General features: G+C 37.0%; 1 protein-coding gene across 4 annotated transcripts in view; it reads left to right on the forward strand.

Moving 5' to 3' along the window:
• Positions 1 to 24653, forward strand: part of LOC107681401 (regulator of G-protein signaling 17-like) — a 44431-nt gene that overhangs the window by 6755 nt on the left and 13023 nt on the right. Inside the window, exons 1-2 of one of the 4 annotated variants that reach the window (XM_016477699.1) lie at positions 6197 to 6281; positions 8344 to 8514. The exons of 1 other annotated variant lie outside the window; for it this stretch is intronic. In XM_016477699.1, the coding sequence (XP_016333185.1) occupies positions 8500 to 8514 (15 nt within the window). In that variant the 5' untranslated portion in view covers positions 6197 to 6281; positions 8344 to 8499. Of the gene's footprint in view, positions 1 to 6196; positions 6282 to 8343; positions 8515 to 24653 lie in introns of those variants that run through there. 2 more of the 4 variants (XM_016477698.1, XM_016477700.1) reach the window with 2 other exon arrangements.

Here is a 24653-nt window from a genome sequence, read left to right on the forward strand (position 1 = left end):
TGAAGGGGGTCTGAATACTTTCCGTACCCACTGTATATTACTGTTAAATACGTTTTCATTGCAAAATTAAGATGCAAATTATATTTTCTGAAAGGTATGATGTCCCTTTCCTAAACGGTTATTAAAAAATATATTATAATAAATAATATAATCACATTGATATACCCCCCCCATTTTAGTTTTTAGCAATATTAATTACAAATGAATGCTATGTCCATCCTGTCATGTTTATGTCCACTCTATCGAGTCTAAGTGGCCGAAAGGGTGGACATGTTAAGCTTTGGCAAAGCAAGTAAGCAAAACCATACAAAGAAAATTTGCCAAATGAAAAGTCACCAACTTATTCACCTCAGCCGTTGAAATTCCCGCCACTGAAGAGACAAAAAATCTGTTGTCCTGATGTCACTAAAGTGGATGGCCTTTTCTTAAAGGGGCGGAATCCCCAATACGACAGGGTGGACAACCATTCAAGGGACATGGACAAACTCTTCTTTTTTATTAAATAAAAATATTGTTTTTATTACCAAATGATCAATACACTCAAATTGAATAAGCTCTTATTTAACAAAGTATAAATAGGAGAACATTTTTTTTATTATTATTTTATGATTTGACAATATTCTACTATCATTCTAATTTAATGAGCAGTGCATGGGACATAGCAAAATAACAATCATCCTCTTGCACAAAACAAAAAAAAAATCTAGAAAATGTATTAAAGAGCCAAGTAATGCTTTTGTTATGAATATACAAACTTGGCCTAATATAACACACCCTTTCATAGTCATTTTTATGTTAAGTTATCATGGCAAATTAGTTATTTATGTACAGGATGCCAAAAGGCACCCTACAGTGATACTGACCCATATATAAGAAGCTGAAGTTAAACAGCTGATGTTATATTACGGTAGCGTTGTTACGGTGAGTTGTTGTTGCTTGCTTGATCAGAGACCTGAAACTGTTATTTATTTATTTATAATAATTAGGTGCAGGACATTCTCATTCTAGAGAATATTTGATTGGATGAAAATTTGTGTAGTTCAGCCATGACCTGAACGTGTTATTTATTTTAATTTTTTTTTGCGTTTTATATTGATTTTGAAATCAAATGTGATAAAATGTGTTGCTTAGAATACTAATACGATGAAAAGATAGTGAACACATGTTTCTATTATCTGGCTAAATGCAAAAACAAACATACAGAGCGACCAGTGTAGTCGATTCGTCAATGAATGACTCTTCTGATGTGTTGAACTTTGTGAATGTTGGGGGTGCCAATGTGTTGTAGTATTAAATTGCACACAAATCACCATCGTTTTTTTTTTTTTTTGGCTTCTATAGGGAGACTGTTAGATGTAGGCTATTTTTTTAAATAAAAATGTTAACTACTTAGAGCAAAAGCATTTTATTGGTATTTTTGACAAGCTTTGTGTGTACAACTGTGATTATTGATCAATAAAGATAAAAAGGGAAGGATTGAGTTGTTAAATTGTCAGAACATTGTTAAAGGGACAAATGCTGTCCAGGAACAACCAAGATTGTTTTTCATGATGCTGTTTGTTTCATGATGAAATACAATGCCTGTATCATTCCCCGGCAAAACCAAGCCTCGACATGAACGTATTGCTTGTCAAAATAATTCTGAGAAGCATTGTATTCACATTATATGCTGGAGTAAAACTTGTTGTTGATAAAATTACGTCAATTTGCAGAGAAGCCAAAAGAACATCTGTGAAACAAACATTTAAATAGTTTAACAAAATTTAAATCAGGAGTTGAATCAGGACCCATCCCTGATAAAGATCATCATGCCCAGTTTTTTTGATGGTTTTCAAGGATGAGGTCATGTCAAGCAACTTTTGACTCAAAAGTTTCACTTTACCAAGTGAAAAATGAATATAGGCCAAAATACTATCAAGTTTGATTGAATGCGAGGCTTTTGCAACAAACACATCTAATTATATTCCCGCAATCAAATGTTACAAAACATTTATTTTGCATTTAGTATTGTTTATATCGTTGCTGTCCATAACCCTGTCAGAACAGAACTCAGTTTTGGGTCATGACCCTTCAGTTTACAGCCTAAGAATTCAAGTGTACACATAAACAACACATGAACAAGAGTTTATTGCGCCATTGTTGTTTTGTGGGTTGATGGGAAAGGCTGAAGTGCAAGTCCCCAACAGATTAGCGTGGTGTCGCTGTAAGAAAAACGGATTTTAAGGAGGAACCATGAGTCACTTGTGTCATTCTGGAGCCATTTCTCTCTCTCTCTCTCTTTCTTTCATCACTCTACTCTTTCCTCCTCTTATCTTCTTCATCTTTCACAATCCTCATTTCTTTCACTCTTCTCTGTCTGTCACTTTCCTCTGTACTTCCTGTTTCTATTTGTTTCTATTTCTCTCTTTAAGGGGTCATCGGATACCCATTTTCCACAAGTTGATATGATTCTTTAGGGTCTTAATGAAAAGTCTATAACATACTTTGGTTCAAATTTATCAATGGTAGTGTTTCAGTGCATTTCCCTTTAAATGCTAATGAGCTCTGCTTACCCCGCCCCTCTCCCTCCTTGTGGTGATGCGCAGTTCTATGAGAGACTGTAAACTTTAGCCACATTCATCGTGAAACTTGCTAACTAGCACATTATTAGGAAAGGCGATTTGCAAAATTCATTAAAAACCCTTATACTCACTTCTTCTGGTGAGGCTGGATCACGAATGATTTGCACAAACATAAATGCATTTAGGCAGATCGGGGGATGCATTCCCTTCATAGACAAACGTAATCCACTGCGTCTTCAGCGGCTCAGATGCCAGGAGTAAATAACGACTGCTATTTTCATTATTACATCCAACAACAAAACACCTCAGTCGCTTAAGAGACATTCTTATCTACAACCGCTCCGGCATCAAAACAATGGCGGACTGATGACAGCTCACTCAGGGCAGGTCTAAGGTAAGACGGCCGTGTCAATCAACAATCGTGGGAGGGGCTTTAGTCTGTGTGACGTCACACAGCCAAGAATCTGAGAACGGCTTGATTTGAAAAAGGGGATATTATTTATCTGGATTTAAAAAAGAAAACACTGGGTGGCTTTTTATCGTTATAGGGTGGTTGTGTACACACACTGTCAACACACATTTCAGTTCAAACAACATGTAAAAGTGAATTTTGCATCCGATGACCCCTTTTACACTAAATGTATATATTAATTTACTTTTGCATTCTACATTCCAATACATCATGTCTTGCAACATTATTTACTTACCCATCTCATGTCTTTCTAAAGCAGTATTACTTCAAACTGGTCACTATTTTCCATAAACACCATAAACAGTCACAAAAAAGATGCAAAAAGTGTCATAAAGTGATTTTTTTTTTGTAATATTCCAAGCCTTCCAAGCCTTCGATTCCTTTGCGTGAGAAATAGATTGAAATTTAAGTGATTACTAACTGAAAATACCACTCTGTTCTTCCGTCCAAACTGTTCGAGTCAGATAATTTCAATGAATCATTGATTCTGTTTATAAAATCAGTTTGAATTATTAATTTATGATTTGGACAGATTCTGTTTTAGTATTCAACTCACTGACTTGGTGATTCAGTTGCAGTGATTCTCAGATTAACAGCTGACTGGTGGGAAGATTATAATGTTAATTATTACCTCAAGTAATGATTCAGTCTGTTCCTCTTACAATTCTATTGTATGTCTTCATATGATCAATTCATGAGTGGAGTCCTATGAACCACTTTTGATTTAAAGGGATAGTTCACCAAAAAAAATGAAAATTCTGTAATTAATTACTCACCCACATGTCGTTCCAAACCTGCAAGACCTTCGATCTTTGGAACACAAGTTAAGATATTTTTGATGAAATCCGAATTGTTGAAAAAAGTTGTTATTTTTGTTTTCTTTGCACACAAAAAGTATTCTCGTAGCTTCATAAAATAGAGGTTGAACCACTGATGTCACATGGACTATTTTAACAATGCCCTTACTATTAATGACAGAATTTTCATTTTTGGGTGAATTATCTCTTTAAATGTTTATTGTGAATTATTTGTTACTTTTGAAACTTGAAAGCTCTATTCTCCATTCTATGTAAATGCATGGAAAAGAGCAACCAGCACAGTTTTCAAAATATATTTTCCGCTCTTTTCACAGCAAGCCGTTTCAGTGCATTTCCCTTTAAATGCTAATGAGCTCTGCTTACCCCGCCCCTCTCCCTCCTTGTGGTGATGCGCAGTTCTATGAGAGACTGTAAACTTTAGCCACATTCATCGTGAAACTTGCTAACTAGCACATTATTAGGAAAGGCGATTTGCAAAATTCATTAAAAACCCTTATACTCACTTCTTCTGGTGAGGCTGGATCACGAATGATTTGCACAAACATAAATGCATTTAGGCAGATCGGGGGATGCATTCACTTCATAGACAAACGTAATCCACTGCGTCTTCAGCGGCTCAGATGCCAGGAGTAAATAACGACTGCTATTTTCATTATTACATCCAACAACAAAACACCTCAGTCGCTTAAGAGACATTCTTATCTACAACCGCTCCGGCATCAAAACAATGGCGGACTGATGACAGCTCACTCAGGGCAGGTCTAAGGTAAGACGGCCGTGTCAATCAACAATCGTGGGAGGGGCTTTAGTCTGTGTGACGTCACACAGCCAAGAATCTGAGAACGGCTTGATTTGAAAAAGGGGATATTATTTATCTGGATTTAAAAAAGAAAACACTGGGTGGCTTTTTATCGTTATAGGGTGGTTGTGTACACACACTGTCAACACACATTTCAGTTCAAACAACATGTAAAAGTGAATTTTGCATCCGATGACCCCTTTTACACTAAATGTATATATTAATTTACTTTTGCATTCTACATTCCAATACATCATGTCTTGCAACATTATTTACTTACCCATCTCATGTCTTTCTAAAGCAGTATTACTTCAAACTGGTCACTATTTTCCATAAACAGGCTTCTTTTTCACAAAAAAGATGCAAAAAGTGTCATAAAGTGATTTTTTTTTTGTAATATTCCAAGCCTTCTGAAGACATGATTCCTTTGCGTGAGAAATAGATTGAAATTTAAGTGATTACTAACTGAAAATCCCACTCTGTTCTTCCGTCCAAACTGTTCGAGTCAGATAATTTCAATGAATCATTGATTCTGTTTATAAAATCAGTTTGAATTATTAATTTATGATTTGGACAGATTCTGTTTTAGTATTCAACTCACTGACTTGGTGATTCAGTTGCAGTGATTCTCAGATTAACAGCTGACTGGTGGGAAGATTATAATGTTAATTATTACCTCAAGTAATGATTCAGTCTGTTCCTCTTACAATTCTATTGTATGTCTTCATATGATCAATTCATGAGTGGAGTCCTATGAACCACTTTTGATTTAAAGGGATAGTTCACCAAAAAAAATGAAAATTCTGTAATTAATTACTCACCCACATGTCGTTCCAAACCTGCAAGACCTTCGATCTTTGGAACACAAGTTAAGATATTTTTGATGAAATCCGAATTGTTGAAAAAAGTTGTTATTTTTGTTTTCTTTGCACACAAAAAGTATTCTCGTAGCTTCATAAAATAGAGGTTGAACCACTGATGTCACATGGACTATTTTAACAATGCCCTTACTATTAATGACAGAATTTTCATTTTTGGGTGAATTATCTCTTTAAATGTTTATTGTGAATTATTTGTTACTTTTGAAACTTGAAAGCTCTATTCTCCATTCTATGTAAATGCATGGAAAAGAGCAACCAGCACAGTTTTCAAAATATATTTTCCACATAGAGGAAAGAAAGTCATACAGGTTTGGAACAACATAAATGATGACAGAATATTCATTTCAGGCAAAACCATTCTTATTTCTGTTTCCAAATGCAATTTCATAATATATGCATCACTGAAACATCACATTGTGCCTGTGGAGAGGCTGGCTAACAAAGACCACTCCCTCCTACTTTGAGCGCTTATGTTTTTGCCTTCCGTCTCTGCTTTTTCTTACGCATGTCCTCGCCAATGTCCGCTTTTCTTCCCCAGTCTTCTGTTGACCGTTTCCTCTTTTCATGTGTAGCTCCCCTTCCTCCTCTCTCCTTCACAGTGTCAAAAGGGAAGTAGGAGATTTTGGCCATATAGCAGACTCAGCAGTGCCTTTAGTTCCCTACGTAGTCACAAACCCCTCACCAGAAGATCTAGTAGAGGTTAGTTAACAGTCCCGAGATATTTATCTACCCCACAAAACCTGCAGCCATGTAAGTATCAGTCTGATCTATAGTGCTATTAATAGTTTATTGTTTTAATGAGAGTATTGAGGGAAGATTATATTAGCAGTAGTGGTTGTAGAAGGACTATTGCATGCATTAATATTAATATTAATATGAACGTTAATTAAATATGATAAATATTTAAAAAAATTACAATGTTCAGACATATTTAAGACCATATGCCAGTTGTTCATTGGGTCATGGACTGATTTACCTTTTAGCTCAAATCTGTGTGTATATGAGAGTGGCACAGGATCGTGGCAGCTGGCTGAACATCTGGGGCTGATTTTATCATGATTTGTGGGCGATTCTTGGCAGATCTTTATTTCACGTTTTAGACAAGTTTAGACAAGCCACTGGTGATTTAGTAATGCTCGATATTGGTTAAGTTCTCAAAATGAATTAGACGTACTAGACTTAGATGTTTAGCAGAGTCGATTTGATTTCATGTCATTTGTATGATATTTTCTGTACAGTATGGATCATAGGATTAGGTGCCATATTTGATTCAATGTGAATGGAAACAAGGCTAATATGTACTTTGATGTGAATAGATCAGCCAACAAAACATTGAAAATATGTTTTAAGAGTTTTACAGGTATAGAAAGTCCAGAAAACATTGGTGGTGAAAATCAGATGTGACCTATGACATTAAGATACAACCTACTGAATAGATTGAATAGTTAATTCCCAGCATTCCCATTGTCCTGGAAATACCAGGGAACTAAAAAGTGTAATTTCCAAGCCTGGAAAAGTCATGGAAATTAATAGAATCATTAAAAAGTCATTGAAAATGTTTTTATTCTTTTCTTTTTTTTTTAATGATGTTCAGTTCTTCCATCTTTGTGAGTGCAGTCTATAATATGCTTTTAACATTCCTCATCTAGTCACCATAAACATAAAGGTAATTGAAAAATCATGAAAGTTCACTGACCAGAGAATGTAGGAACACCCCAAGCCCTTATTTTGTGTATGTCAAATTAAGCTATATGGAAAGCTGAGATGATGAGATGAGCTTCCAGCAGCAAGTACTTTGTCTTTCCACAATGAATATGAGGAAGCTGCATGATGTGACACAATCACAACAAATCAGAAATTTTTTTATGTTAGGGTTGGGGTAAGTTTGGGGTGAGAAAGAGTGTTTTTTTTTTTAAAGAAATTAATAGTTAGATTCAGCAAGGACACATTAAATTTATCAAAATGGACATTTATAATGTTAAAAAAGTTCTTGTGAACTTTCTATTCATCAAAGAATCCTGAAAAAAGTAGGTCTATCACAGTTCCCACAGAAATATTAAGCAGCAAAACTGTTTTATACATTGATATTAATAAGAAATTTTCATATTATTAGAAATTTTCATATTATTAGACTGGAGTAATGATGCTGAAAATTCAGCTTTGCATCACAGAAATAAATTACATTTTAAAACATACTTAAAAAGAAAACAATTATTTCAAATTGTAATAATATTTCACAATAGTACTGTTTTTTACTTTATTTTTATTTAATAATTTCAGCCTTGGTGAGCATAAGAGCTTTCAAAACCATCTAAAAATCTTACCAACCCTAAACTTTTGAACATAGTGTAAATGTGGAGGAGGGGCTTGGACCAATGAGAGACAAGTCTAACCTTGTTGCATCATTGCTTCATATTTGGTTAGGGCACAGTGTGAACCATTTTTGTAAGTTTGAGTGTTTTGTAAGGTGATTTTTCCATGATTTATGCACTTTATGAATCATTTCCATGATTTATGCGTTTTAAAATTCCTGTGATGGACTGGCCATCTGTCCAGGGTGTTTACTTGTTTAGTTTTAATCTCCCCCTTAACAATGATTAAAAACAAACAAAAAAAACATTTCACATTCTGCTACCATATGCTAATTTTAGTAGATTATTAAACTTAACATGCCTGACTGAATTATTCATAAAACACAAAGTCATAGATTTAATTGTGAGCATTTGCTTGATGTGACTAATATAAAGTCTGTTTCTCTTTTTCTCCCTCACCGTTCTGTCTCCCTATTTGTGTGTCTGTGTGTGTCTTACAGTTTCCCTGTTTGTGTGTTCCTGTGCTTTCCGGCCTGTGCTGTGTGTGTTTGTGTGTGAAGGAGAGGTCCGCAGCCTGCGGGGGGATGACATGCATGTGTCCAGGCATTTAACATCATTGAGGATTTTAAGACTAGTAGGCTGCCCTCCGCCAAGGCATGATGGACATTCTGGTAACTGGCCTTTTTCTTTCATTGCTGTTTGTGTTTGTGGTGGTTTAGTGGATTGAAGAGTGTTTTGATGTGTTTTGTCCATTTTAGTTGCTCTGATGTCCTGATAAGATACTGACGAAAACTGTTTGATGTATTCAAGTCCATGTGGAATTGCACTCTTAAAAAATGGGGTCGCAGTGATGCCGTAGAAGAACCGTTTGAGTTCCCCAAAGAACATTTCAGTGAACAGTTCTTAAAAGAACCATTTATTCTTAGTTTGAAGAACATTTTAATAATCTAAAGAACCTTTTTCCCACTATAAAGAACATTTTGTGAAATGGAAAGGTTCCATGGAAACATAGATACCAGTAAAGAACCTTTACTTTTACAGTAGAATTGGAAATTCCCATTTCTCTCATGTTGTTTCAAACCTGTATGAATTACTTTTGGTGGAACTTGGAATATATTTTGAGAAAATATAATGGAAGTCAGTGGTCACCAAAATTTGGTTACCAAAAATCTTTAAAATATCTTCTTTTGCGTTTTGCAGAAGAAAGAATGTCATACAAGCTAACAACAACCTGAGGGAGAATAAATGATGACAGAATTTAGATTTTTGTGTGAACTATTCCTTTAAATTTTTTGGATAATTTGATAAAGCTACCAATAGGATTGAAGCACTTCCAGCTCAGTGTACTGCATTTACCAACTCCATTACAGAGGTTTTCCCTCCAAAATCATGGCAGAAAATGTGAAACATGTTTGCAGACCCTGTCTGGTCCCGGTTAAACCCATATATCAGCAATCCTCCTGATGTTTAGCGTTATTTGTGTTTTCTTTTCTTCACTGACAATGCTTTTTGCGTTTAATACTTAAGAGAAGTATTCTGGGGACTTCCTGAGTTGTTTGCAGCATGCAAACTCCTCTTTTGCTCAAGTCTCCTCTCTTTTCCTCAACTTTGTGCTCTTCATCTCACCTCTCACCTCGTCTTTTCTCCTCTCCTCACATCCCATCTAGTCTCCTCTGCTTTGTTATTCTCTCCTTCTTAATCTTCTTTTTCTTCTTGCCTCCTTTCCTTTCCTATTCCACACACACAAACACACACCAATTTATTAGAACCTCCCATAAAGTTATTTCAAGTGAGCCTAAATTAAGCTATTTATAATGACTTCATCCCTAAAGACATATTTTTGTATTTTAATTTAAGCTCTAGAAAGTAATCATCACATTTTAAATGTTTTGCTAAATTCCTGTCATTTTCAAAAATGTGTTACTCCTCAAAATCACACACACGCTTTCTTTGCTAGTCTTGTTCTATCAACGCTCCCCGAACAGCAGAGATGGATGGAGAACAAGAAATCCAGAGATCTTCATCAAGAGACAAAGACTGCTGGAAAGCTGAGACAGCATGAGAGACAGAAAGGAGAAGTCAGTAGAGGGAGGGAGTGATAAGTCACATGATTCATGGCCAGTCTGCCATGGCATCTGGATAAAGTTAGAGGAAAGCAAGATTTAGATCTAAAAACAGACAAGCAGACAGACATTCATTCTATTTGTGTGCGTGTTTGTGTGTGTGTAAGGGAGTTTTCCTCTCGTCTTTAACAGCACAGAGCAGCTTACTTATATCTCCAGCAGTTTATTTAGGTGCACATCTTTCTGCAGAGCTCCTCCCCGCTCCATAGACTCAAGTTTGGCTCATATATTTATATATAAAGCTGAACATCAGTGCACATTCTCTCTCTCCCTCCCCCTCTGCTGGGTTAAGTTTCTTGCCCTCAGGAGATCCCTGAGTTTCTCACGCTTGATGCCAGGTTGGGGGTGCTCTGTGCTCTCAAGCCTGTTGGTTTTGATACTTCTTTTAGAAAACAAGTGGCTATGTCTTTTTAAAAGGAATGGAGGTGGTGTAGCCTAGTGGATCTGGGCTGCTTTCCAAAAAGCTCCAGGTTCCAGTTTTACAAGGATTGATTCTCTGTCACCGTGTTGGTGTACTGTAGTGATCATGCACGAACATTGTAGGCTATGTTTAGAATAGAATGCTAGCATACTGCAGTATACACTGTATACTGAGACGTTTTCTTAGTAGAATCATGTGGTCAATGTTTAGCTAGTTAGCATGACCCTGTTAGCCCCTACAGCTAGATGCCATTGTTATGAACAAATGGGTCCACCAGTGATTCCAACATAACTCATCATCCAGCATATTTGATTTATGACAAATGATGGCTTAGTTACTATGTAAGTACGGCCAATAATGACTTTTAAATTGTTACATATAATGTTAAATAAACAAAGCTATAGATTGTGAAATTAATTATTTCCTATTTTAAGGTGAGGGCACATTTACGTTTGTACAGCGAAATTCCACAGGAGAAATGCTGTCGTCTCAATAGGAATCTGTGATCTGGAAATTCTTATGAGGGATGCATGATGAGGCAAAATAATTTCCCAGATGAATCAGTGTAATATTGGGCAATGGACCTTCTTTGCCTGCAAAAATCCACTAATGTGATCACACCTTTATGCTTCTTTTCCCACAGTAGTATACTATTTTAATGCCATGTGAAAGTGCCTTGGTGCAGTCACATTAGTGAAATTTTGTTGAAATTTCACAGGTAAAAAAGATCCATTGTCTATTGTCAGTAGTGTAGACATGTATTAAGCACAGCTCTCAGAGTCTTTCAAGCCAAATTTTTGATGGTCAGATTTGCTGTGTTTAATGGTCAACACAGGAAATTTGTGTGACCATCTTTCTTCTGCACTGGAAGCTCCTGTCGTCAAGTCAAATTCTTAGTGTGTAAACATACTTGGTAATAAAGCTCTTTCTGACTTTTGATTTCTAACCTGTTGCAAAATCTACATGGGTGTAAGCTCTGGTGAGAAGTGAGGAACACGGAAGCGCAGAGGAGAGAGCATCAGTCACAAATCAGAAGTACAAAATGAGGATTTGTAAAGAAAAATGTTTCAGGATTTCGATAAAAGCCTAGAGGAGACTGGTTTTACTTTGCTGTAAACATAATTGGTTCTCGTGAGACTAGCATATTGTCACCGGAGCCTATGCTATGCCTATGTCCTACGTCATTCGCTGGAACACCACTCTCTCATTAATGTGTGTACTCCAAAAAAATGCTGGGTTAAAAACAACAAAACCTGGGTTATTTGGCAACCCAGCGCTGGGTAAATATTGGACAGAACACATGCTGGGTTATTTTGACCCAGCTGGTTGGGTTAATGTTTTTACCAAACATGCTGGGTTGTTTTATTTAAGTCAGCTATTGTTTAAAAATGATTATATTGCTGCCTTAAAATGGGCTGGAAATTAAAAATCACACACAGAATTACTAGAGGCAACAGCAATAATCAAAAGATAAACATTTATTAAGCAAGAACACATGGACAAAATACAAATTGAATTTATTTGGGTGAATACAGCATAGTTTGCAATATTACATATATTTAAACTCGTTTAACGAGCATTTTAGAAATAAAAAATGTAACATTTAAAAGAAACATTTTAATTTAAGTGTATCCAACTGTTCTCTGTAATCGCTTTTTACCGAAGTAGTGCTAATTCACGTGCCGGTGTGTCACCGAAATCTGAGCTGGTGAAGGGGTGCTGTTCACGGGGGGAACTGCGAACTTCAGACCGCGGCCTTGCGTTTCACTCGGAGCTGAAAGATGCCGTGACTGACTCTATAACCTGCCCATAATCAAACAGTACTGAGATTAGAGAACATATTTTAACATCAAATTAAATTAAACTCAGTATTATAATGAATAAAATAAATTTATGTTATGCAAAGCAAAAGGCATTTCCATTATGCGAAGTGACCGACCGCTGCTGACGCAGCTGACTGACACCTAGTCCTTATGTTGCGTTGCGCAAAAATAATATAATTTACAGCACAGTAAAGACTTTATAAATGAAATAAAACGTATACAAACCTTTATTGGTAGCACTTTATTTTACAGTCCTATTACTCATGTACATACTATGTTCTTATTTTAATAATTACAATAACTAGGTAAAAACTAGGTACTTACCCTGAACCTACCCCTAAAACTACCCCTACCCCATGTAGTTACCTTATATACCAGTACTTTCTTAGGTAGGTACACTGTAAGTACATTTAAGTACACGTACTGTAAAGTAAAGTGCAACCCCTTTATTTTGCTGAAGAAGTGCACCAAATCGGCGCCGGCGGCACTGAGAACCGCTCTCTCCTGTAGTGGATGTAAAAAGCCCGCAATCTGACAGTAACTCAGCAGCTGGGTTGTTTCGTGAGAGACAGGCTCAACTTAGCAGTTGGGTAGAAAAAAATAACCCAGCATTTTTTAGAGTGTAGAGATTATGGTTTATAACGTTTTAAATATAGATATCTTTCTTACACAAACACACCAGTTTGCTTCAGAAGGCCTTTATTAACCCCTGGGAGCTGTTTGTAGTACTTTTTATGATGGATGGATGCACTTTTTTGGACTTCAAAATCTCAACACCCATTTACTGCCATTATAAAGCTTAGAAGAACCAGGACATTTTTAATATAACTCAGATTGTATTCCTCTGAAAAAAGAAAGTCATAGGGGTGAGTAATTCATGGGATTATTTTCGATTTTGCGTGAACTATCCCTTTAATGTTATGTCAATATTACCATAATTATGAGATTCTGACTTGGCCAAAGTGTTCATGTCCTTAAAGAATTCATAATTAGAACTTGTAAAGAAAACATACAGAAATACTCCAAACACTCCAGACTTGGATAATGTCTAATGTTCTACTAAAAGAGCTAAATAAACTTTAAAGTTTATCTATAACAGCTTTGTCCATTGATTACTCCAGCTCAGGGTAGAACATTTAGATTGTCATAGTAATTGCGACATGGCATGAACGTGTGTTAAAGCTTCTGTTGATGAAATCTTTATTAGCGGTAATGTGTGTGCTAGCAGCTAACCATTAAAGAAACTCTTAAACATTTTAAATTTGGTTTCATATTGAAAAGCGAACTGATGTCACCCAGTTTGCCCAATCAATATTTGGGTGAGTTTGCAATGTGAGCGTTTCTGCTCATCCTCATGCTGTAACCTCCAAACAAATGTGATAGTTAAGTCATGTGACAGAGTGAAAGAGAAGCTACAAATAAAGCTCTGTGTTGCTTTAAATGGCTGTAATGTGTGTTTGCAGTGATTTAAGTCCAAAACGTAGCCAGTTCTTGGTGGGTCGCTGCTCTGCTGCGGTTGCTCTTCAATGAAACCACTTCCTCTTCTCATTGTTTCTCTGAGGCAGCTCCCTCTTTTAAACTCTTACTTTCGTAGACCACTAATGCTTTTCTGAATCTTTCACTGTGTTTTGTACGTCTTAAGTCCTTGTTTTGCTTTTAACTAACAAATATGGAGTGGTTTACTTATAATGTCACCGGCTAATTTCAATTTAAATTCTCTTCACATGTTGATTTCATATATAAGCACAGATATGACACCCTAAAGCTTCAGGACTAATACAGTTCATGATCGCTAGTATCAAATAATGTATCATGGGATGGCATGTGAGGAGATCATCCACTATTGATGGGGAAAGAGGCTGACAGCACTGTTTCTCAATTCCCATTTGAGTTTCCCAGCAAGAAGTTGAAATACCGTTAGTCTTTTTCAGAATTGGTGGATCCGGGAAAGGCCCCTTTAGTCTTAGAACTTCCTAGCTTAATAAAATCAAGCTCTTTATTCAGTCGCCAGCTCAGACTTGTGGTAACTGTAACAGTTACAGTTCACATTAGCCCTGTTTTCTCCAGGGGTCATGACCTTTTGATCCCCCATAAGCTGCCAGGAGAGGGGCTGTTGTATTGACTCACAGAGGAATGGGCACAGGACACTTCTGCTTTTTAATGCCAGCTCTTGAAGTGGCACATGGTAGATCACAAGTCACTCAAGTGTCATGTGTCAGTGTTATTAGCAATTACTGGTATGACAGAAACCTCAGCTTCTCATCATGTAAACTTGAGTAGGCCTAAATAGCGGAAAGTTGCTCAAACTTTTTTGCTTTTCTAATGTCAAATAAAACTATTCTGACCTGCTATTCTGATATATGTTTATTCAGCAAGGATGCATTAAAAATATTAAGCAGCATAAATTACGTTTTACAATAGGCCTATATTAAAACAGAAATCAGTTATTTTAAATTGTAATAATATTTCACAATGTTATTGTTTTTACTCTATTTTTAATCAAATAAATGCAGCCTTGGTGAGAATAACTGACTTATTAAAAAAAACAAAAAAAACAATAGAGTTTCTTACCAAATAGGTATGGTAGTGTATAAGTGCAGAGCATAAGTGAATTACAAGACAACTGTATAAATTGTAAATATAAAGATTATTGGATTGTGTTTTACAAGAAAATTATATTTTAGTCTTTTTATTTTAAAATGGAAGTTTAATTTGATATGTTACTTGCTATTTCTTTGTAATTATTTGTAAAAATGTACTAACAATTTCTGAGTGAAAATTGTTTATTAAATCTTACACCCATTTTCTATTCAATATATTTGCTGAAATTTCCAAATCTACATCTTGAGGCTACTGTACCATGTTATCTGATGAAGGGGGCATGTGGGATTGTGCACGGATGTTAGCATGAGTGTTAATTGTGGTGTTGTGGACTCATTGTTTGCCAGGACATCTGGTTTGATCTGGTGTGAGGTGAGCATCTAGAAAGAGGAAGAGGTGGCGGCTGACTCATTAGATTTCAAGCGCCGTGTGCCACTTACAACATCTGAAGAGTTACAACACTTCCTCTCCTCTCCTGTCCCTTTATCTCTCTGTCTTTTGTGCTCTTCACACTTGAAACTTGTCACTGTAAACTGGTTAAACGTAATGCTGGGTTCTTCTACACTGTTTCATACTGTAAATGTGGAAACCCTGGATTAATGTTTTATTTGCATATTTATGAGTCAATAATGATGGACACACTGTATGAAAAAGTGACAATAAATAGTTAAATACTAGAATATTAAAGAAAGAATTAACTAAGTTAATATTAATATCATTTTAATTTATATTTAAATAAATATTTAATATTTTAATCAATGGCCAGTGTGCAGTTCACTGCAAAGTATTATGGTGCTCTTGATGGTTTTTATAGTTGAGGTCTTAGTTTCCCGTGTGACTCCACAAATGTATAGTGGGATCTCCATACAAGGACATCAAACTACAGCATAACTCCGGCGAATACTTAGTGCAGCTCCTGGTATTAAAAATATCAATTGACCAAATAAACTATTTGTGTGTGATAATACTTTATGGCTGTTATTTCACACAGGGTTTTTGGCTTTTCAGTGATAGTTGATGATTTAAGAGAGAATGTACATGTACTTTTAGCTCACAAATTTTTATGCTGAAGTAGATTAGTGTGTGTGTGTGTGTGTGTGTGTGTGTTTATGTACATACAGTGAGTGAAGTTATGAAAACTTGTTCTCTTTGTTCAACTGGGAGCTTGAGTTTCAGAGCCTGTTAGAACAAGATCAGAGTTAGCAAATGCTCTTCTCTTCTGTGAAATTTTCTGCTGTTTTTCTGTGTGTAAGAAGTAACTTAGTCCCACATTAAGACCCAGTCTGATTTTCAGGCCTCATTTTGAGAATCTGTGACCAATTCGACTTCACCAGAGCTCCAAGTTTGGCTCCCAAGTCTACGCAGGGTGGTGTCAGGACACTGAACTCTTCTGTATTGCTCTTGGTCCCATTTATCTGGTGATTTAAGTGCTCATTTTGCCTGATGTTGCTTTTCTGTGCATTAAAAATTGCACAAATGGACAGAACCTATTTTTTTTATTATTTGTACTAGTGATAGACTGATATTGCCTTGACCAATTACTCCTTTTTTTTTTTTTTGGTGAATTTCCACTATTACACCTCTCCATTGGCTGAGAACATCGGCTGAGAAGGAATTCCTCTGAAGCAGTGTTAGGGCTTTTTGCACCAATGATATAGCTGTCTAACATTTGCCCTTGTACCTTTAACCTTTGACCTTCCTTGTACTGGACACCAAATTCCCCCCTGAGGTGCGGCAGTTCTGACTCATAGAGAAAGCGCCAGCACAAAGAGTACTGTTTTCATGGCAAAGTGAGATTCCAGTCTCAAATATCAGAGTGTGTGTTTTCACTTGTTTTGTATGTAAACTACATGTCTCTGCCTGTTTGAAGAATCATGCAGCATTGCATTTTAGTGAAAACTGCTGAACGTCATTCATTCAAAACCTCATCAAGCAGTGCATTAAATGCCCATTTTTTTAAGCGGCCATGGAACTACTTTATATTTCCCATTCATTTTCTTTTTTAGGCATTTAAAGTTTAAAGTTAGGCATTTAAAGTTGAAAAGTTTAAGCCTTAAAATCATAAATTAATCACAACAGTACCAATGGGAATGCTGACAGAATACTTTGTCAAGATGTATTATAACTCATTGAGTCTCAGTTATGTCTCAGTTATATAATTTGTGGCAGACTGCTACAAAAAATAGCTGCTAATGTGACAAGAAATAAAAAAAATTCCTCCCCTATCTGCAATGGAAATGCGAAAAAAACATTTCCATTGCAGTTTTGCGAATTATTCCTTTTTCGCATTACCTGAAAAACCACCTCATGCGAGCGTAAAAACTTTTTTGCTATATATGGGCGTTTTTGCGAAATTGACACGCTTCCATTAGGCCTATTTTCGATTCGCAATTTCAATTTGCGCAATTTGAAGGGTAATGGAAACGTGCCTATAGTTGCATATGAGTCTCTCAGTTGTCCTCAGTGTGAAAAGATGGATCTCAAAATCATACAGTCACTTTTGGAAAAGGTTCAAATATGTAGAAAAAGCTGGAAAACCAAAGAATGTGCAGGAGCTGGGGGATTTTTCTGAAGAACAGCAGGCAGTTGAACTGCTCAGGACCAACGCAGGACTCATGAACAACTATTACAAAACAGAAAAACAGTCATGGATCATTCAGGAAAATCCATTGATTGGCTCTATGACTCTCTCTCCTCTCCACTGACACACTAGCTCACACACAGCTAGTGTGTGGTGAGCGCACTGGCGCCATTGTCCTGTGGCTGCCGTCGCATCATCCAAGTGGATGCTGCACACTGGTGGTGGTTGTGGAGAGACCCCCCACATGATTGTAAAGCGCTTTGGGTGTACAAAAATACACAATAAAGCGTTATATAAATGCATCATTCATTCATTCATTGTTAGAGTGAAACACTGTTTCATGCACGCAACAACAAACAGCATGAGCCAGAATGTCTGATATGCAAACAAATGACTCTTATGAACTGGTTCTTCTTAACGAATCATTACAAAAGTTTCACAAAACTGCCTCACACTCATTGAATCAGACTCAGTTGTTCATTTAGAGCTGTTACAGAGTTCAAGACTGACTCCCTGCGAGTAATTTTGCAGTTATGTCTGATTCAAATGGAATCGGTTTACGTTCCACTTTAGGTTCATGATGGGTTGTTCGTATAACAATGAATAAACTTGTAACTATAAATTAATTTGTCGGTGGCGTTATAGTCCTTTTTTTATAACCAGTTATGGGAGGGCAGTCACAGCTTTCTCTTTAACCATTGTGTAATCATGTGTACATACTGTATGTGTTTGTTTTAGAGCCTGTTTTAATTTGTCTACATTCTGCATGAATTGCCCGCAGTGCCTGGCATTATTTAAACAAGCCTCTCTCTCTCTCTGACTCGGTCCTCTAGCGCTGATCTGTGATATTATGAGGGAATAATCACACAGATTTATTCTCAAATGAGGTCTTAATTGCTTTAAGCCCCCGGGCATGAACAGCAGAGCTTTATTCAGTCCTCCAGCACCAGAGCAATGCCACCCAGAGAGACACGTCCCAGCAGGCCTCCATTCCGGTTCTCACTCTTAGAGTTTCTGCCTCTGCCATGTGCTTCACAAGGGACACAAGGGGACACGGGAGCTCCCAGTGGCCTGTATCACTTTTACACCATATCCTGTCTCTCGCTCACACTTTTATCCTCTCTTCTATTTCTCATCTGCAGAAATAGATTTCCTGTGGGTTGTATTTCTGTATTGTATTACTTATTCAAGTGTTTTTTTTTAAGTAGACATTTATGATAATCAGTGATTTTCCGAAAATGTTTTTGAATATATTTTTCATGATAAAAAGTTTTTTTTTTTTTACAAATATTATAAATTTTTATTACATAAATATCACACATATCAAAATTTCTGTGGAGTTGCACCGCATGACATTTTACATGACAGTTTACACATCTTAATGATTATTTTCAAATGTTCTTAAATATATTTTTCAAGCTAAACATATTTTTCATGAACATTTCCGAAAATGTTTTTAAATATATTTTCATGATAAAAAGTATTTATTTTACAAATATTATGAATTTTTATTACATATCACAAAAATTTCAGTGGAGTTGCACCGCATGACAGTTTACACTTTACATTTTACAACTTGAATTAACCTTGTCTTGTCATTAAACAGTCAAGTTATGTAATATTTTAAGATACTTGTTGACCTTGACACACAGGCCCTGTTTACACCTGGTATTAAGAAGCATTTTTGTGAATCCTATCAAAAGTGGACAACGGGGTGTAAATGGGGTCTGAAACAGTTTGTGCTTGTCTACTTTCGACCACTTTCAAAAGTACTGCAAATGCATTCGTCTGGATTCGTAGTGTAGATGCTCATGTCCTTTGGACCTAATTCTTAAACTTTTTTTTACGTGCTTCAACAACACGCCCCATACCATTCCTGATTCTAACACAAATCGACAGCGTTCAGCGTAGTTTTGTGACTATCAGAACAGAAATGGAAACTGCTGCTCTCTTTATCGTTTTTTATTGTCTTCATTCATGTTCATATGTAAATTGCGTGAGCTTATTTTGCAATATTTAATCAAAAGATCAGAAAAAGCTCATACATACACCTGCCCATAGACCCAAAGAAATCAGGAAAGTTATCAAAAGTAGACAAAAGAGATGGAAACTGGTATGCGTCTACCTTGTCTACTTGTGACCCGATTGACCAAAACATACCGTAATACCAGGTGTAAACAGGGCCACACTCTTAAAGGTCTGCAGGGATAATTTTTTATACTTGTTTCTCCATTTTGGTTGGAGCACATGGCACAGCCACTGAAAAGAACTGGCATGAAAAATTTGTTTTGATTCCTGCATTGAGATTTGTGTCTCAAGAGAAATCTGGAAGAAAGCAGCATACTTTCTTGTCTCACATCTACTCACTTTCTCTCTTGCTTTGTGTATTGCACCCTCTCACTGTGGGTCAAATGGGATGGTATTTGGGGTTGCCAAGACTTGACCAAATCCCTCCTAACAGGATTGGAGGGAGGGTTAACAAGATTAGAAAGGACTGAGCTGCCACTACGCCTCCAATGCACACACATTTGTGTCTTCATATTTGGACGAATCATATATTAGACCCATAAATACATAAAGCATGTTATGGTTTACATGCCGTTCATTCTGCGGTGCTTAACGCAGTTGTGTAGATCCGTGTTATATCCCTGTGTAGTCTGTTGAGGAAACTTGTGAGCCTTTGATTGCAGTGAGCAAAAGAAGAAGAAAAGAAAAAGACGCAGACTAAACAAAAACACAAATGTTTACAAAACCTCATTTGAGACTGTCATTGTGCAATGCTAAAAAAGCAAACAGGAGAGGCGTTTAATACAGACAGAATCTCCGGAGGGAAATACAACACCACGCGTCGTGAGAACGAAGGGACGGGGGAGGATTTATCCCTTGTTTGCTTCGACAGTATTTGTGAAGTGTGGAGTGTGTTGTCAAAATTTCTGGCCACCACTGACCCCGGCGCAGAAAATAGCTCTCCAGCAAAGAAAAAGAGAGCTGGAGAGATGAGGATGAATGGGGGTCTGCCAAAAGCTAAAAATACCTCAGGCGGCTGCAGCCATTTTTACAGCGGAGAGAATTTCACGCACAAGGGGGAACGAGGAGAGAAGTTGTGAAAGCTTTCGGAAAACCAAATGAAAGTCAGGAAAGGAAAACAGCGAGGGAGTAGGTGTTGAGGGGACGTCTCCTCCTGCCTCCTTTACAGCCCATCGAAGGCTGAGAGAAAAGAAAACAGAAGATATAGTTCATTGTAGCTGCCTGGTAACTTGGTTTGTTTGGTGGGCTGATAGAAACAACGCAGACACCTTTGACTAATACATTAAAGGTGCATTACATAATTGTTTTGTTTAGCCGCTTTTCCACTGAAATTACCTGGAACAATTTGTCCCAGGGACGACGCAAGTCCGGTAATTCTGCAAACAGCAGCGTACTTGATAGCGTCAGTCAGCTCGCCTTGGCTACTGCAATTTTCCTCACTGTATTTACAATAAGACGAAATATGATATCAAACACCACTGCCTTTTTTCGTTTTCATTTAAACATTAATAGCCGCAGAAATAGCGGGGGACCTGGGGACTGGGACAGAGCCGGTGGGATGGGCACCCAGGCCAGAACCAGCGGCCACCACAGCGGTGTGTGTGGAGCTGCCGCCTTGCATACATTACAATGAAACGAAATACTATATCAAACAGTATTTCCTTTTCATTTTCAATTTAACATATTAATAGATTAATAGAATAAAGACCAAAGATTACCTGTTAGATTTACCCAAAACGAATTACATCTTATGTTTAACCACTACAGAGACATCAGAGCCAACGACAAATGTCAGAAGGACTAGACGAGTTGAGGCCGCTCCGTCGGGAAACGAGCACTGAGCGCCCGCTGATCGCGTGGAGCTCACGTCTCCGAAATGTCACGGCGCGGTAAAGGAAACACACTGTGTAAACAGGGGTCTGGGTCCAAATGCAGGTTTATTAGACTGCAGGAGAAAAAACAAAGTCAAAAAAGAAAACAAACAGAGCTAAGACTCTGACACACAGGCTTGAAACAGAAACAGACTCTGACACAATACGGCCACGTAGAGCTTGCATCAGTCCCATAACAACACGTAATAATCCGCCCAGAGAGGCGTGGGGAAGGACACCGCCGCTTCCGGAGCTTTGTGATTGGACACCACTGCCTCGGGGAAACTGCGAGCGGGCGCCGCCGCCTCGGGGAAACTGAGAGCGGACACCGCCGCCTCGGGGGAACTGAGAGCGGCACACCGTGTAAACAGGGGTCTGGGTCCAAATGCAGGTTTATTAGACTGCAGGGGAAAAAACAGTCAAAAAAGAAAACAAACAGAGCTATGACTCTGACACAGGCTTGAAACAGAAACAGAAACGGACTCTGACACAATACGGCCACGTAGAGCTTGCATCAGTCCCGTAACAACACTTAATAATCCGCCCAGAGAGGCGTGGGGAAGGCGTATAAATAGCCCTCAGGATGGGCAACAGCTGTGTGTGTGTGAGTGTGTGCACAGGTGTGTGGAGTCAAGGTAACGGAGTCCGGGAGGATGGGAAGTGGCGACCTCTGGTGGTGAGAGGGAGAACACCAGACACAGACCCCTGACACGAAATCGTCTTTATAAATAAACTGCAGATTTGAGTTTTAAACAACTACATTTTCGCCTGAAATACTTTTAAAACTACATTTCATGACACAATAACAGTAATATTTTGAAAATGATGTGAATATATGGTGGTTGAAATACAATGCTGTGTGAACTCAACCAATCAGCATATTCAGCACCCAAGTCCCACCCCTGAAAGTTCCGGACCTTTGAAAAAGTACTACCTCGCAAGCAGGGACTTTCTGAGGGGCAATTTTTTACCCGGAACTTTATTTAGATCTTGGTTACTGCGTGGAAACACACCGAGATCAAGTCCTGCCCCCGAAAGTTCCGGACCTTTGGAAAAGTACTACCTCGCGAGCAGGGACTTTCTGAGGGGCAATTATTTACCCAGAACTTTATTTAGATCCTGGTTCCTGCAGTGGAAACACACCGAGTACCGGCCCAAAGTCCCTAGTTCCTGGGGAAAGTTCCTGCAGTGGAAACAGGGCTTTTGTTTCTCTTAGGGTTACATGGTATATTGGTACCATATTGGTCGATATTAGAATTTGGTATTAGATTTATTTAATCTGTTTTTAGGATTAGATGACCTTAGCCATCTTGTAATGCACACTTAAAGTTAATCTTTAAAAACAATACATTTAACAGTGTTATTATATTATTAATCTTTAGCAGATATGTTTTCATACTGTACATTATACTGTTGTGATTCTTAAATTCACTTAAATACAAACAATTGTTTCTAGTTTTTGATGTTTTATTTTTGTTTAATTAGACAAAATAATGTAGAATTTTCGACATGAAATGGAAATTCATCTATTTTATAAATGCATGTTATTGATCTTATTGTGAAAGATTTCACTGTTTCATTATAAAAAAAAATTGACCTCATAATTTTTCTTTCGATAAAGTTTTTCTGGTGACGTATGCTGACATATGTCCAATCATTTAGTCTGCTTAAACCCCGCCCCTTTCTTACAATCGACCGCAAGCTCACATTCACATCTGCCTCCATCCAATCAACAACCGTTGAATTAAACCAAGTCCCCTACATTTTTTCTTAATTTTGATAATCCATTACGCTTTGACGTACATTACAATATGGCAAAAAAAAAGATTTTTCAGTTGTCTGCCAGAACTGAATTATTCAGAATAATATTAAGTTCTTCATAATATTCACTTTTTCATAACAGTTCTTTTTGACTGCTTTATACTGACATCTACTGGTGTGGATGAAACATTACACATTGTTAAAAATAAAGGTTCATTAAAACATTAATGGAACCTTTCCAGTATCCACCTTTTACTTCAACGCGGAAGTAAGCCTATGGGCAAGACTTCCAGTTCTCTATAGGGAAATAATGAGAACAATAACAACGTGCAGTAAATGGTAAAACTGTTTGTACTACAAACCAGTGTGTTAATAATAAAGATATTAAGATATTAAAATAAAAGATAATACATTAAAATAATATAGTAAGACACACCAATTTTCAATATCAAGCTTAAAAATTAGCTGTTTTGTACAGCTAAAAATAGCTGGACGTGGATGAGACCGGAAGCCAGACCCATAAAATGTACAAATGGCCTGCTCTTGCAGGAAAAATAAGGTGGATAGTGCCTTTCTAAAAATATTAGATTTTTACTATTTTTTTAAAGGATGATGATTATAATGATCATTTTTATTGTTATTATTATTCTTCATCATCATAAATTTCATTTTATTACATTTTATTTATATAGCACGTCTGTTTTTACTTTTTAAATGTTGATGATGATTAATAATAATAATCTTCATAATCATCATCATCATACATTTTATTTGATTTTATTTATATAGCACCTCTCTGAATTCAAAGATCACTAGACCCATGGAATTTACAAATGGCCGAGCCCGCTCTCATGGATATAAAAGGTTATTTATAGTGGGAATATATTATATATTATTAATATATTATATATTATTAATAAATGTATTCATAATAATATTATTAAAATGTTCTTAACACTAAGAAAAAATTTTCTTTTAAGAAATGTTAGTGCACCGAGTATAGCACAACTGTGCTCCCGGCAACCCAAGTTAGATTCCCGTCTCAAGGTCCTTTGACGACCCTGCTCCCCTCTCTCCACCCAATGCTTTCCTGTCGGCACTCTGCTGTCCTATCCAATAAAAGCAAAAAAAAAAACCCATAAATATCACTTAAAAAAAAATAAATAAAAAATGCTTTGAGAAGGGTTCATTGGGTAACCCAAATTATTGTTCTATGGCATCATTGCAACAACCCCATTTTGGAACCTTTAAGAGTGCATCAAACTAAATGGTTTCATTTACTAGATGCCATTTTGGAAACACCTTATTTGCAGATGTATCTGTGATTATTTTACATAATGTCTCACATAATGGGACAGTTGCATCCTGTCATGGTGACCATCATGATGGGACGACCGGACTTAAAACTCCATAAAAGGCTCTGTCTTCCAGTTACTTCCATAAAGGCAGACGCACAAAGACAGGGACACAGTCCGCCACATTGTACTGCCATTTTGGATGTAAAGCACTACTTCCCTGTCACTCTCACTCATGCTTCCTCCCGCCATTTTAACTTACGTTTTCTCATTACAGTGAGCAGCTTTTCCTCATTCGCAGACAGA

The sequence above is a fragment of the Sinocyclocheilus anshuiensis genome, unplaced genomic scaffold (assembly GCF_001515605.1).
Source record: "Sinocyclocheilus anshuiensis isolate Anshui unplaced genomic scaffold, SAMN03320099.WGS_v1.1 scaffold881, whole genome shotgun sequence".
NCBI lineage: Eukaryota > Metazoa > Chordata > Actinopteri > Cypriniformes > Cyprinidae > Sinocyclocheilus > Sinocyclocheilus anshuiensis.